At 37.3% G+C, this 12,756-nt stretch overlaps 1 protein-coding gene across 1 annotated transcript in view; it reads right to left on the reverse strand.

Annotated features, from left to right (window-relative positions):
• The window catches only part of LOC126458573 (trichohyalin-like), a 123,266-nt gene that overhangs the window by 103,798 nt on the left and 6,712 nt on the right, over positions 1–12,756 (reverse strand). Inside the window, exon 2 of the mRNA XM_050095747.1 lies at positions 4,030–4,563. Within this exon, the coding sequence (XP_049951704.1) occupies positions 4,030–4,563 (534 nt within the window). The remainder of the gene's footprint in view (positions 1–4,029; positions 4,564–12,756) is intronic.

Below are 12,756 nucleotides of genomic sequence, written 5' to 3' on the forward strand. Positions count from 1 at the left end.
ATCAACATGAAACTGGCTTTGTTATTAACATGTTTCCCATGCAGTATGCCAGCATTTTATATCGGTGTTAATTATTTCTGCCTTAGAACTTATGACCATTACAGGCATCTCTGTCAGACTGAAAAGTGAATATTTAGAGCTACTATTGCTGCTTTATTTTTATTAGTGTTACATAAAGCTTGCTCATTCCCAATTTCTGCCTGCCATTAGATCAGCACCATCATAGTGAATGGAATTGTGGCACACTATATTGCAGAAGTTATAAAGAGTGTAACCAAGATTTAAAATGTGACAGGGTAAAGCAGGGAGCAGTGGGGGTACAATGACAGTAGACAGAGGTTAGGAGCAGCTCACATTCTTTGCAGAAAAGGTGAGAGGGGGGGAAAATTAAGAGCAATTCCTCTCAAAATGAAATTCAAAAGTAACTGAAAACAACATACCAGAATTACTACGTAATAAAGGGTACCTAATACCATTAGTGTACTTACCTGAAAATACACTGTTTATAAGAAATTTGTAAATATTAAACGTACTTTCAGCCATTCATATACACGCAAATTTGTTCCTAATTCACATTTTAATGACTTATGACATGATCTGCTAACATGAGAAGAAACATCTCAAACTGGAGGTAGAACACTACTCTATAACCCAGAACAGTCAGGTATTTTTGATTTCAAGGACAATAATTTCAAATGTGACTGGGCACAGTTGCTTCTGGCCAATAACCATTATTTTTTATTGATTTCTACAAATTGGTACTGCAATGAGATAGTTATGTCTGTACCAGGCCAGGATGAGAGTTCAGTTTGCAAAGATGTTAATTTTTTCAGGCTAGTGATGGGGGCAGGAGGTGACAGCACCTGCACTTCTCTGATCTTAACTGGAATCACCCTTTGTGAATATTTTTTAAAAAAGTAGCAGTCTATAGCTAGAAACAAAGCTTTAGTTTAATCATTTAGATTGTACCTACGGAAATAATATCAGAAGAAAGTGAAATGTATTGATACTATAATCTTTTAATATCTGTTTTCTTTTAGTAAAAGTCCATGGTAGAGGAGTTCTATTCTTCTGTAGCCTCCATTACTTTGGTTACAGGGTAGAATTGGGAGCCAGAATTCATCTTTCACTCTGCAGCATAGTGTGCCTTGCTTTGACTCTTCTGGTAAGATTAAAACTGTTTACCACAATCTGACTCAAACTGAGAATTCTTTCTTATGGGCAATGCTGTTATTGATTGAGGTATCCAACCACTAATCACAACTTGAAAAAATGGAGAGATAAGCTGATTGAACCGAAGCTGTGAGTGAAATCCAAGTCACGATTACATAGCTCAGCTGGATCAGCAGGACCAGGTGGCAGGTTTAAGGACCACTCGACTCCATTCTTGGTTTGTTGTGATCACAATACCATGAGTGCATGTTAACCAGTGCTTCAACAGTTCTCCCTTGCATATGTTACAAGTCAGTGTGTATAATATCCAATTTATTCTGATCTAATGATATAGTTATGACTAAGTTACAGAAACTGGGAGTTATAACCATGAGTGGACATACATTGCAAACACAGTAACCCATTTGCAGATGTAGCCCTACACCTAACATCTTTAGACTCAATCGTAATTAGCTGTTTGATACTAAATTTTATAGTCCGCATCTCGTGGTCGTGTGGTAGCGTTCTCGCTTCCCACGCCTGGGTTCCCGGGTTCGATTCCCGGTGGGGTCAGGGGTTTTCTCTGCCTCGTGATGACTGGGTGTAATGTGATGTCCTTAGGTTGGTTAGGTTTAAGTAGTTCTAAGTTCTGGGGGACTGATGACCATAGATGTTAAGTCCCATAGTGCTCAGAGCCATTTGAATCAGCAGCATATGCTACTTGTATGATCAGATCAATATTTGTAAAAGAGCTAAGTTATAGATGATCACATGTTTATTTACATTCAGCTATGAAGTTCAACACTATATTCAAGGTTATTAAATCTCAACAAAGAAAGAGCTTTTACTACTCAAGAAGTTCATCACAATCAATAGCTGTGCTCATCCCAGATACTTCTGCATGGATTGTGTCATATAAATTGGTAAGCCAATTAACTCACAATGTGGAAAATAATCACCACATTTAATTTGGGAAATAAACTTACAAACTTTCCTACTTTAGTCTTTGCATACAAACATTAAATTTCAGGAGAAACTTTTAAATAATCAGCAGCAGAGATTGAGTTATTCCCTATGGTGATGAATACCTTGCAAATGGAGACACAGTCAATATTACAAGACAGACTTATTTAATATCAAGACGAATGTACTGGGCCAGTACAAATGTTTTAAAGCATAGTGTATATTTTTAGTTCCTGAGCTACTTTTTGATATTGCTAGTGTGGTATAAGTGTTGCTAGTTGTAATAAAATCTGAAATCTGACTTTCAACTGGGTGAGATGAATATATGGAGGTCAAATCATATTTCACATTCTAGACCATTTGTGTTTGCATGTTAATGGTGAATATCAAGTATTATGCCCAAAACTGTGTTGAGCACAGACAGAAAACAGAGCATTTGTGGTAGTACCTTGTCATACCTCACTTTATGGTACTATGTGACATTAGATTTCTGCCTCAGGTAGCTATCACCCCATTATGTTAAGCTGTCCTTTGCACTATATCATTACTATTGTCATTTGAACACCTTCACCCCTCTACAATAAAACTTATTTTTGCCTATAACATTGCATTTGTTATGACCACCATTCTTTTAGGAACCTTGGTAACTATTGGTTCTTCATTTCCCAATGACTACAAACATTTCAGCAGTACCACAGACAGGTTTCTTCAGGTACGCTACTGTCTGAGGCTGAAGAAGTCTAGGGTGATTAAAATACTTTGTTCAGGATATTTCAACTGGATAAGCCACTGCAATTCTTTGGACCATAGCGTGCAGTGTTTTGTCTTGTGGGCAGATGTGCAATAACCCTGAAAAAATGGCAGCACCATTATAGCCCTCACCCCCCATTAATTATTTCTCCCAGTGTCAGTTGTTGATCACTGTGATCTTTTTGTAGCCTGCAAAGACCCAGTGATATCTGGTTGCATCACAATCTTTCAAATGGTTTGATGTAGTTATAGATTTACTCCTACTTTGAATTAAAATTTCCATCTCAGTTTTTTACCAGACATGATATCCATTATATTCTGTTTTTTCTGTAGTAATCTTGTCTGTAGTAATCTTTGGTAACACTTTCGTTTCATCTGATCACCACTGGTAAGTATTAAAAACGTGACATTAGTGAAAATAGTCTTGAATTATATTTAACATACATTTGCTATTTTTTTGTTTCAGTCACAGTAATTCAATAAACAATTAAATGTCAATAACTCAGGAACAGAAATTCTTCAAATGTAACAGCCATAGACAGCAGCTATATAAAATTCAGAAATTCACTCACAAAGTCTACATCTAGCAGCAGAGATGCTCCAAGGAATACATTACCATTTGTTAGCAGAATATATGGAGATGCTGATATATTACTGTTAGCCACAACACATATCTATCCCTCTGGAGAGGGAGGGGGGGGAAAAAAAAAGAAAAAAAAACACAGTTAATCAATTCTGAATCCCGTCACTATAACGACATTAAGGAGAAGTGAAGAGGAGTATAACTGAAATTTCAAGTCACAATATGGAAAGAAGTTAACAGTGCCAATAATCATGTTAATATCAGCTCTTGCAAACACACTTTTGTGTAAGACATAAGAAAATGTTTCTCAGAACTAGGAAAGTGAAGAGATTAGCCAGGAAAATAAAAAAAAAACATATCAGTATTACTTTAAAAAAAGGAAATAATTTATTTTATACTGGCAATAGAAACAGGTCTTTTAAAAAATATATCACTGTAAACCATATTGTAGTACACATCATGCACACGTCATTATTTACACTTGGTAGCTGTTACAGAAACCACTAGTAGCATATGTTCCGTGGGAATGCTGCCAATGTCCTCCTCAGTAGAGCCACCAGACGCCGACACCGCCTGCCCACCCTCTTCCTGATGGCTGGCCTCCTTTGCGGAGACTGCCGCCCCCCTGCCCCTCCTACCCCTCTAGCAGGAGCCTCCTGTTGGTCACTTTGCTGCCGTCCTCCCTCAGCTGGGGGCTCTGCTTCCAGGAAGTCTTCATCAGGATCAGAGTTCTTGGCAGTGCGCCTCTGGATGGAGATCTGCCTTGCGGGAAACTGCTGCTGCCCTGCTCCCCATTCCCCTCTACTAGGAGACTCCGGCTGGTCAGTGTGCTGCTGGTCTCCCACAGCCGGAGGCATTCGTTCGAGGAAGTCTTCGTCGGGGTCAGAGTCAGAGTCCTCGGTGATGTGCCTCTGGATGAAGTCCTCGAAGCCCTCCAATTCTCGAGTCCAGTCCTGGAGCAGCTGCTCAGCCTGTGGCAGGTCTACCACTCTCTGCAGCCAAATCCGGTGGCTGTTGGTCGTGGCCCTCCTCAGCAGCTGCTGCCGTCTCTCCTGCAACTCTGCGCTGCGCTGGCGGAGCTGCTCTGCACTCTGCACTGCACTGGGCATTTTCACCTGGAAACAGCGAGGTAGCCGTGTTTTATAAAGAGTCAGGCAACTGCACCAACAGTTGCAGTTTTTGAAGAGGAACTTATGCGTAGGTGCTGTATCTCCAGTGAAACAATTACTACGGAAAGAAATTAACTTAACTGATTATACAACTTGAAAAGAGTCATGACCACGTTACAATACATGTAATATTTAATATTAGAAACTTGTAAGTCCCAAGTAATTCAATGACAGAAGCCTGTCAAACTGAAAAACTTCAGACTAGTGTAAACACACACACACACACACACACACACACACACACACACACACACACACACACACACACACACACACACACACACACCAATCACAAACTTGAACAATAAATTGTACAATAACTTATGAGATATTATTTGTATGTACCACTGCCTGACAGAAAGGATTATTCTCAAAGATGAGTATAAAGACTTTAAAACATTCTCCAAATGTCCAACATAGAAGTTCCTGAAACTAAAGTTAAGACAACAATCTTACAAAAGTTAAAATATCAATACATTAGAAAACTATTACTTGTCATTTATCTGTGTATTTTGGTACTCAAACTCTACAAATTAACTTTAAGAAACACAGATAACTGGAATATATGGAGCTATAAGAGGAAGGAAATGGAACACCTTGTCTAATGGTAGCCTCTTTGATGAGAGACCAAAACGTACTAGGTCCCCAGTTCAATTCCAGTCACAGCTTATATTTTGAAAAATAATCGTCAGCAAAGCCTTATGATAAGTCAACCTGGTACTGGTAGCAGGCTTTTCAAAAATAGTAGAGAAGCAGACGAAGTTACATGGCAATCGTTTGCATATTGAGTGGGAAGCTACCCTTAATAGCTGGAAGAATCGGCCAAATATTGGCTGCGAGAGGACTTAGACAGTGAAGACCACGTGTTAAAGACAAATAAAGTGTGGTGCATGACCAAAGTGCCATGGTCATTTCTCCATTTGCAAAAGATTTCGGATCTGTTCCTCATCTGATGTCTGAGAAGAGACTGCCACGGCAAAGGCAATTGGAAGAAAAATATTGAATAGGCCTAACCGACAAAATCTTGTGCTTGGAAACGGACTGGAGATACGGGAAGACGGATTACCCAATGGGCAGACAGAAATTCTGAAGGCAGATTTACTGTGAGGCGTGCTCATGAGTAGATACCTGTTCAGATCATACTTTATTAATGATGAATGTGACTGCAGTTTGAAAGACTCGTCTGGAGGAATCAATGAATAAAGAAGTGGGTTACTGAATTAGTGAGGAACGATGATGTACTTTTGAAGTTGTCTGCTGGTGTGCCTACTGTGATTATGAATAGGCATGCTACAATAGTCAGTTCAGTTGAAGAGGAATGGACATCTCTGAACTGGACCATCACAGAATTTGAACAGACAAAGAGACCTTAGGTAACAGAAGACGCATTTCAGCTGATCGGCAAAAGAAGGAAGCATAGGAAAGTTCGGGGAACGAGAGAAATCAAAGTAAGTCACTTAGGAACGAAATAAATAGGAAGCGTGGAGAAGAAAATGCGAAATGGCTGCAGGAGAAGTGTGAAGAAATCAAAAAAGAAATGGTCATCGGGAAGAGTGATTCAGTAGCCAAAACAACTTTCCGGCCGGCGGGGGTGGCCGAGCGGTTCTAGGTGCTACAGTCAGGAACCGCGCGACCGTTACGTTCGGAAGTTCGAATCCTGCCTCGGGCATGGATGTGTGTGATGTCCTTGGGTTAGTTAGGTTTAAGTAGTTCTAAGTTCTAGGGGACTGATGACCTCAGAAGTTAAGTCCCACAGTGCTCAGAGCCACTGAACCATTTGAAAAACTTTCGGCGAAATTAAAAGCAAAGGCTTGAATATTAAGAGTGCGAAAGAAATTCCATTGTTCAATGCAAAGAAGAGCGCTGATTTGTGGAAAAAGTGCATTCAAAAGCCTCCACAAGGGGAGGAACAGCTTGATGCGATAGATGAAGAAACTGGAATTGACACGGAAAACATAAGGGATCTTACATTACAGACAAGGTTTAACGTAAGACCCGAATACTTGCGATTTAATAAGGCATAAGCGATTGGTAATATTCTTTCGAAATATCTATTTTCATTCAGGGAGGTGTCAAATAAATGACTGTTTAAGCTGGTGTGTAGAATCTGTCAGACTGGAGATATATCAGGTTTCCAGAAAAATATCTTCTACACCGACCCTAAGAAACGAAGTACAGGCAAGTGTGAGTTACATCGCACAATCAGCTTAACAGTTTCTGCAGCCAAGTTACTGACAAGAATAACATACAGAAGAATGGAAAAGAAAACTGATGATGTCAGATGGTGACTAGTTTCGCTTGATGAAAAGAAAGAGGATCAGTAAATATCTAACATTGCACTTGATAATGGAAGCGAGACTAAAGGAAAGTCCACCTTCATATGTGTCGTCGAACTAGAAAAAATGTTTGACAATGTAAAATGACGCAAACAGACCAAGTGATTCTCTCTTATAATCTGTTAATACAGTATTGTAACGAATTTGTCGAATCACCAAAAGTAATTTGGGATACCTATAGTCTTACACTTCATCGTACAAGGTAAGGGAAAAACCAGTACTTGTTTTATTTGCAGCTGAGCAGTGTTCATCTGGAGCGACATACAGCCAACGCACAGAACACAACTAGCCGTCATACGACCGCGAGAAGGTAGACAATGGCCGACTGCGTCATCGGCGCGAATTGTTACGAGAACGAGAAAGAATATTGTTATTGAAATGCTGTACCGTACGTTAGTTTTGAGACTTTGTTGATCTTACTTCAGAGTAACACAGTCCAATCCTGCACTAGTGTACATAAAGTGTGTTTTATGACAATACAGTTATTTTTTATGGTACCGAGTAAGCAGAAAGAGAACATGGAAAAAGATGTAAGTAAAATTGTCCATCTTAAATACCAGTGTGACAATAATGAGAGGAATATAAACACCGGACAAAGATACGATCCAGGTTTAATGACACAAACCGAAAAAAATCACTGCATAGTACCAGAAGCAAAGGGAGCAAGTGAAGTGCTTAGTATATTACAGGAAGGGGAACTATTACATTTAAAGCCAACTGTTAGAATACTTCACCAAAATGTTCAATACATAAACAATAAAACAGAGGAACTAGAGGTAATATTACAGGAGTATAGGCCAAACATTCTAGTAGTTACAGAACATGGGCTAAAAGAAAATCACATAGGAATTTACAAATTGAAGAATTATGTGAAAGTAGCCAGTTTTTGCAGAACTTCCTATAAAGGTGGTGGGGTTGCCATTTTTTCTAACTATAAATCAACTAAAGCCATAAATATAACAAAATATGCTATAGAATTGAGCTTTGAAGATACAGCACTGGAAACTAAAATTGCTCGGAATTTATGTTGTGTATTAGGTTTGTATCAATCACCAAATGGTATAATTAAAACCTTCTTTGAACAGCTGGAAGATATAATCCAACACCTCTCAAAAACATATGCTTATTTGATCATTATAGGAGATCTGAACATAGACACGAGTAAAAATACGGACAATACTAAGACCCTACTGGACTTATTGTGCATATACAATCTAAAAATAAAAATAGATAAACCAACCAGAGTAACAAAGCATAGTGAAACTATTATTGATCATGTAATAACAAATATTCCTACATGCTATTGTGACACACAGGTAATAAACTCCACATTAGCAGACCATTTTGCAATCATGATAGACATAAATATAAAGACTAGTGATTCAGTGCAGAAGATATGGGAGATGAGAAGACAGAACTACCCACATAACATAAATCTGTTAAAAAAGATGTTAGAGGCAGAAAACTGGGAAACAATATATGCAGCTAAAGATGCAAACACCAAATGGAACCAGTTTTATTCTTTATTCAATTATTATTATGATGTTACATGTCCTGTTAGTACAAGGCTTGTCAAACAGCAACAAAAAAAAAAAAAAAAAAAGAAAAGCTGGGTGACTGGAGAAGTAATCCATGCCAGAAATAATCTGAGAGTGTATTATGACCTCTCCAAACAAAAAAATAATGAGGCCTACAAGACACTGTATAAAATAAAAAAGAAAGAGTACTGTAGTTTTATCAGAGAAACTAAAGCATCATTGATCAGGATGTCTATAGATAAGGGAAAGAACTACTCAAAAGGTTTATGGTCGTTCATTAATGGAGAGAGAGGAAAAGTAACAAATCGTGCAGAGGACATCTGCCCACTGATGAGTGTGAAAAGCAACGCAAACCCTCTAGAAGTAGCCAATACTTTTAACAGATATTATATTACTGTAGCAGACGAATTAATAAGTCAAAATAAAACAAATGCAGTAAGTAAATTGTTAGACCCCCCACATATAAATCATACTATGGTTTTCATACCTACAACAGATGCAGAAGTGTCAAACCTAATAAAACAACTTAAAATTAAACACTCTTCTGGCTTGGATGGTGTTACATCACATCTCATAAAGGAATGCAGAGAATGTATATTAAAACCATTGACACACATGCTGAATGCTGCGATAGAAGAAGGTATATTTCCAGATTCACTGAAAGTAAGTAAAGTGAAGCCAATATTTAAGAAAGGGAACAGGGATGAATTAGGAAATTGTAGGCCAATATCATTGATCTCAACATTTGCTAAAATCTATGAAATGATAATAAAGAATAGAATTGTAAGTTTTATAACAAAGTACAGTATACTGCATTCATCACAACATGGTTTCAGAGAAGGGAAGTCAACAAAAACAGCATCAACAGATATAATTGAGCACATTCTTAATTTACTTGACAGGCAACAAAAGACTTGTGGCATTTTTATGGACCTATCTAAGGCATTTGATTGTGTGAACCACTCAAAATTAATGATGAAATTATATCAGTATGGAATTAGAGGAAAATGCTATGACATACTTAAATCATACATTACAAATAGGAAACAATGCACAGAAATCAGACATACTAGTGGGGGAAATATAACAAACTACATATCAGAATTACAAACAGTTAAACACGGTGTGCCGCAAGGATCTGTGCTTGGGCCAATACTATTTATACTCTACGTAAATGACTTCCCTAGCTATGTAAATCAGAAACTTATAATGTATGCTGATGACACAACAATCATTTGCACAGCTGACACAAAGGAGGAGCTTGAGAAGGAAGCACTCCTGACTATTGAAAATGCAAATAAATATTTAACACAAAACAACCTGTTTATGAATCAGTCTAAAACAATTAATGTAGTATTTCAGACCAAGCATGGTGAAAATTATAATATAAATGGAAAGACTATTAAAGAAGTAACCAGCACAAATTTTCTAGGAACTATAATAGACAAACATTTGGCATGGGGGGAGCACATAGATGCACTGTGTAAAAAGATAAACAGATCATCATGCATAAAACAGCTAAGACTGTGGATGATGAAGTCCTCAGATCAATGTATTATGGACTTGTCTTCCCACATTTGTCTTATTCAGTTCATATATGGGGAAATGCACAAGCTGGCTACCTAAAAAGAATATTCACAATTCAGAAAAGGGCAGTGAGATGCATTGCAAAAATACCACCAAGACAGACCCGTAGGCAAGCTTTTGTACACTATAATATTATGACAGTATATTCACTGTATATATACCAAAGCATAATGGTGGTAAGGTCAAGTGATAAACACCTCCTAAATAAAGATGTACACAAACACGGTACAAGAGGAAATGAAAATTACTACATGATAAACAGAAATCTAAAACTGTCTATGACTGCCCCAGAAGAAGCAGGCAAAAGGTGTTTTAATAAACTCCCCAAAATCATTAAAAAAGAAACAGATCTAAAATATTTTAAAAATCATTTGAAATTATATCTCACAGAGAAATGTATATACAGTTTGAGTGAATACTAAGATGGTGTTTAAATATATCATTACTGAAATATACCTGTAAAAATTATCATTTCTGTATGTTTTTTTGATTTGTGTGTACGTATAATGTGAAATATGTAAAACCTTTGTATGATTATGGACTATTTCTGTTTAATCATTTGTTTCATTTATATATATATATATATATTGAAATCAAGTTTGATGTTAAAAGGCTATTGTATGACACACCCTATACTCTCAGCTGGATTTTCAGCTGGAGTCCATGGGCAAAGAATAAATAAATAAATGTAGAGTGTAGTACTCATTTATTACAAAGTAACCTTTTTATTTAATGAAATTGATTAACTTTTTAGATTAACTAAACGCCTGTTGACGGAAGGGGATTATAATGAAACGTGCATGCATTCCATTCAGAAAAATACGTGAGACACCTTAGCCTAGCCCCCAAAGAACAGACATTGATAGGTTGGTTAGATTTTGCTGCGCCAGCACCAGTAATCTAGACATCTCCTGTAATTAAAAGCTCAAAATGTATCTGACAAGAACAGCTAAATAATTATGGAACTTTATTAAACTGAAACACTGCACAGATATACAAGCTTATTTTGAGGCACTGTCATGACTAACGTTTAGAAAATCTCTGTAAAATTAACTCGGACCGCTTATAAATACTGCAGATGTTATAAAACTTAAGATTAAATTGAAATATTTACTTTGCCTACACTGATAATAAACTAACCGAAGATAACTACACTTTTTTAAATTCATTAGCAATAATATGTCGTCGTTATTCGTATCAAGAGGAGTCGAAGTTCTGGGGAGTGTAAATATTGATGAATTAAAAATTAAATAAAAATAAAGATAAATACAAAAACATCAAGACAGAGCCTCTGCTTTGATGGATTGTGCGAATCGACATATTTCATTGTCACAGTTTGTGTGTAAAAGCGCCGATAACTTCACAAATTGCAAGGCGTTAACTATATTGCTATATTATGCTTAACGTTAGATGGGTACAAATAATGGTAATTGCTGAAAAATGGTTACAAATGCAACCATAACAATAAAACAGTATCTTCCGCTGATCATTACTTAATGCAAAGACATGGTATGTTTTTAAAATTGTTGTCTTATTTCTGTAATGAATACAAGGCTTCTATTCGCAGAGATCTAGAAGAATAGGTTTGAATGGTGATAGAAGAAATCTTGTCGGAACAATTTTTCCAACGACCTAGCGCCGAGACGCGTCCTCAGTGGCTACTTCTGTAATTAATTCACCACGAAGAGCAATGACGCAACGTATTACACAAAAGTGCTTCATAATCCAAATTTTACTGCACACTGGCGTGACTCATCTGCGATGCAGCTCTTTTCCGCGGAGATTCCATGTGCACATAACGTGTTTAACGCTCAACTCTTTTTAAGTAAGCTGTTGCAAATTGGTGGAGTTCACTAATTGGTACTTGAGACCGATGCGAGTGTGCCATGACGCAGCTGCACTTAAGACGAAGCACTACATCGACTTGCTAAGCCGGGCACATAACGCAGATTACAGTAAGATTAAAGCAATGCATCAAAACTACAATAATTTGGGTTGTATCCCAACAAAGTCCAGTACTAGTAACAGATACGGTACACCAGACTACGAAAATTGAAGAGCTGTCAATGTTGAACAACGACTAATTTTCAGAGATGTCTCGCAGAAATGTAAGTTTCTAATTATGTTATTAAATAAATAACATCACTAATATTTGACAACTGATTGAAGGCTATGGAGTATACGAAAAAAAAGAGCAGTCTTGGTGCAGATTTCGCAGACATGGTACTTTTACAAATAACGAAATGATTAGTTGGTATTCACTCTGGTCACCATAAAGTTGTGACTTCATCTGCATGTCTATCTACGGGCTAACAAAACGCAGTTTGTTGTAGAGACTATAGTTAAAGTGAATTAAAAATAAAACTCCTCGAAGGAAGAAACTACAAATGATATATTCTCCTTTCAGTCTGAACAGGCTGCTTCAAGTGTTACGCAACGACCATCCTCATCACAATGCATTGATACCTATTCCAGTACTGACTCTGAAGACCCTCTAAGAGTGTTGCCAGTAGAACGGCTTTGCTAGCAGCGGAATTAATTTCTGGGGATCTCAACGGGAGTGACCGTTACAAGGAATAAAAGTAATACACTATAATAGAAAATTACATTATTTACGCAGACCAAGTACAAGGTGTTCTGCTCCTATAAAACTATCGTAAAGGCAGTAATTCGTATTC

The sequence above is a fragment of the Schistocerca serialis genome, chromosome 1, assembly GCF_023864345.2.
Source record: "Schistocerca serialis cubense isolate TAMUIC-IGC-003099 chromosome 1, iqSchSeri2.2, whole genome shotgun sequence".
Lineage (NCBI taxonomy): Eukaryota > Metazoa > Arthropoda > Insecta > Orthoptera > Acrididae > Schistocerca > Schistocerca serialis.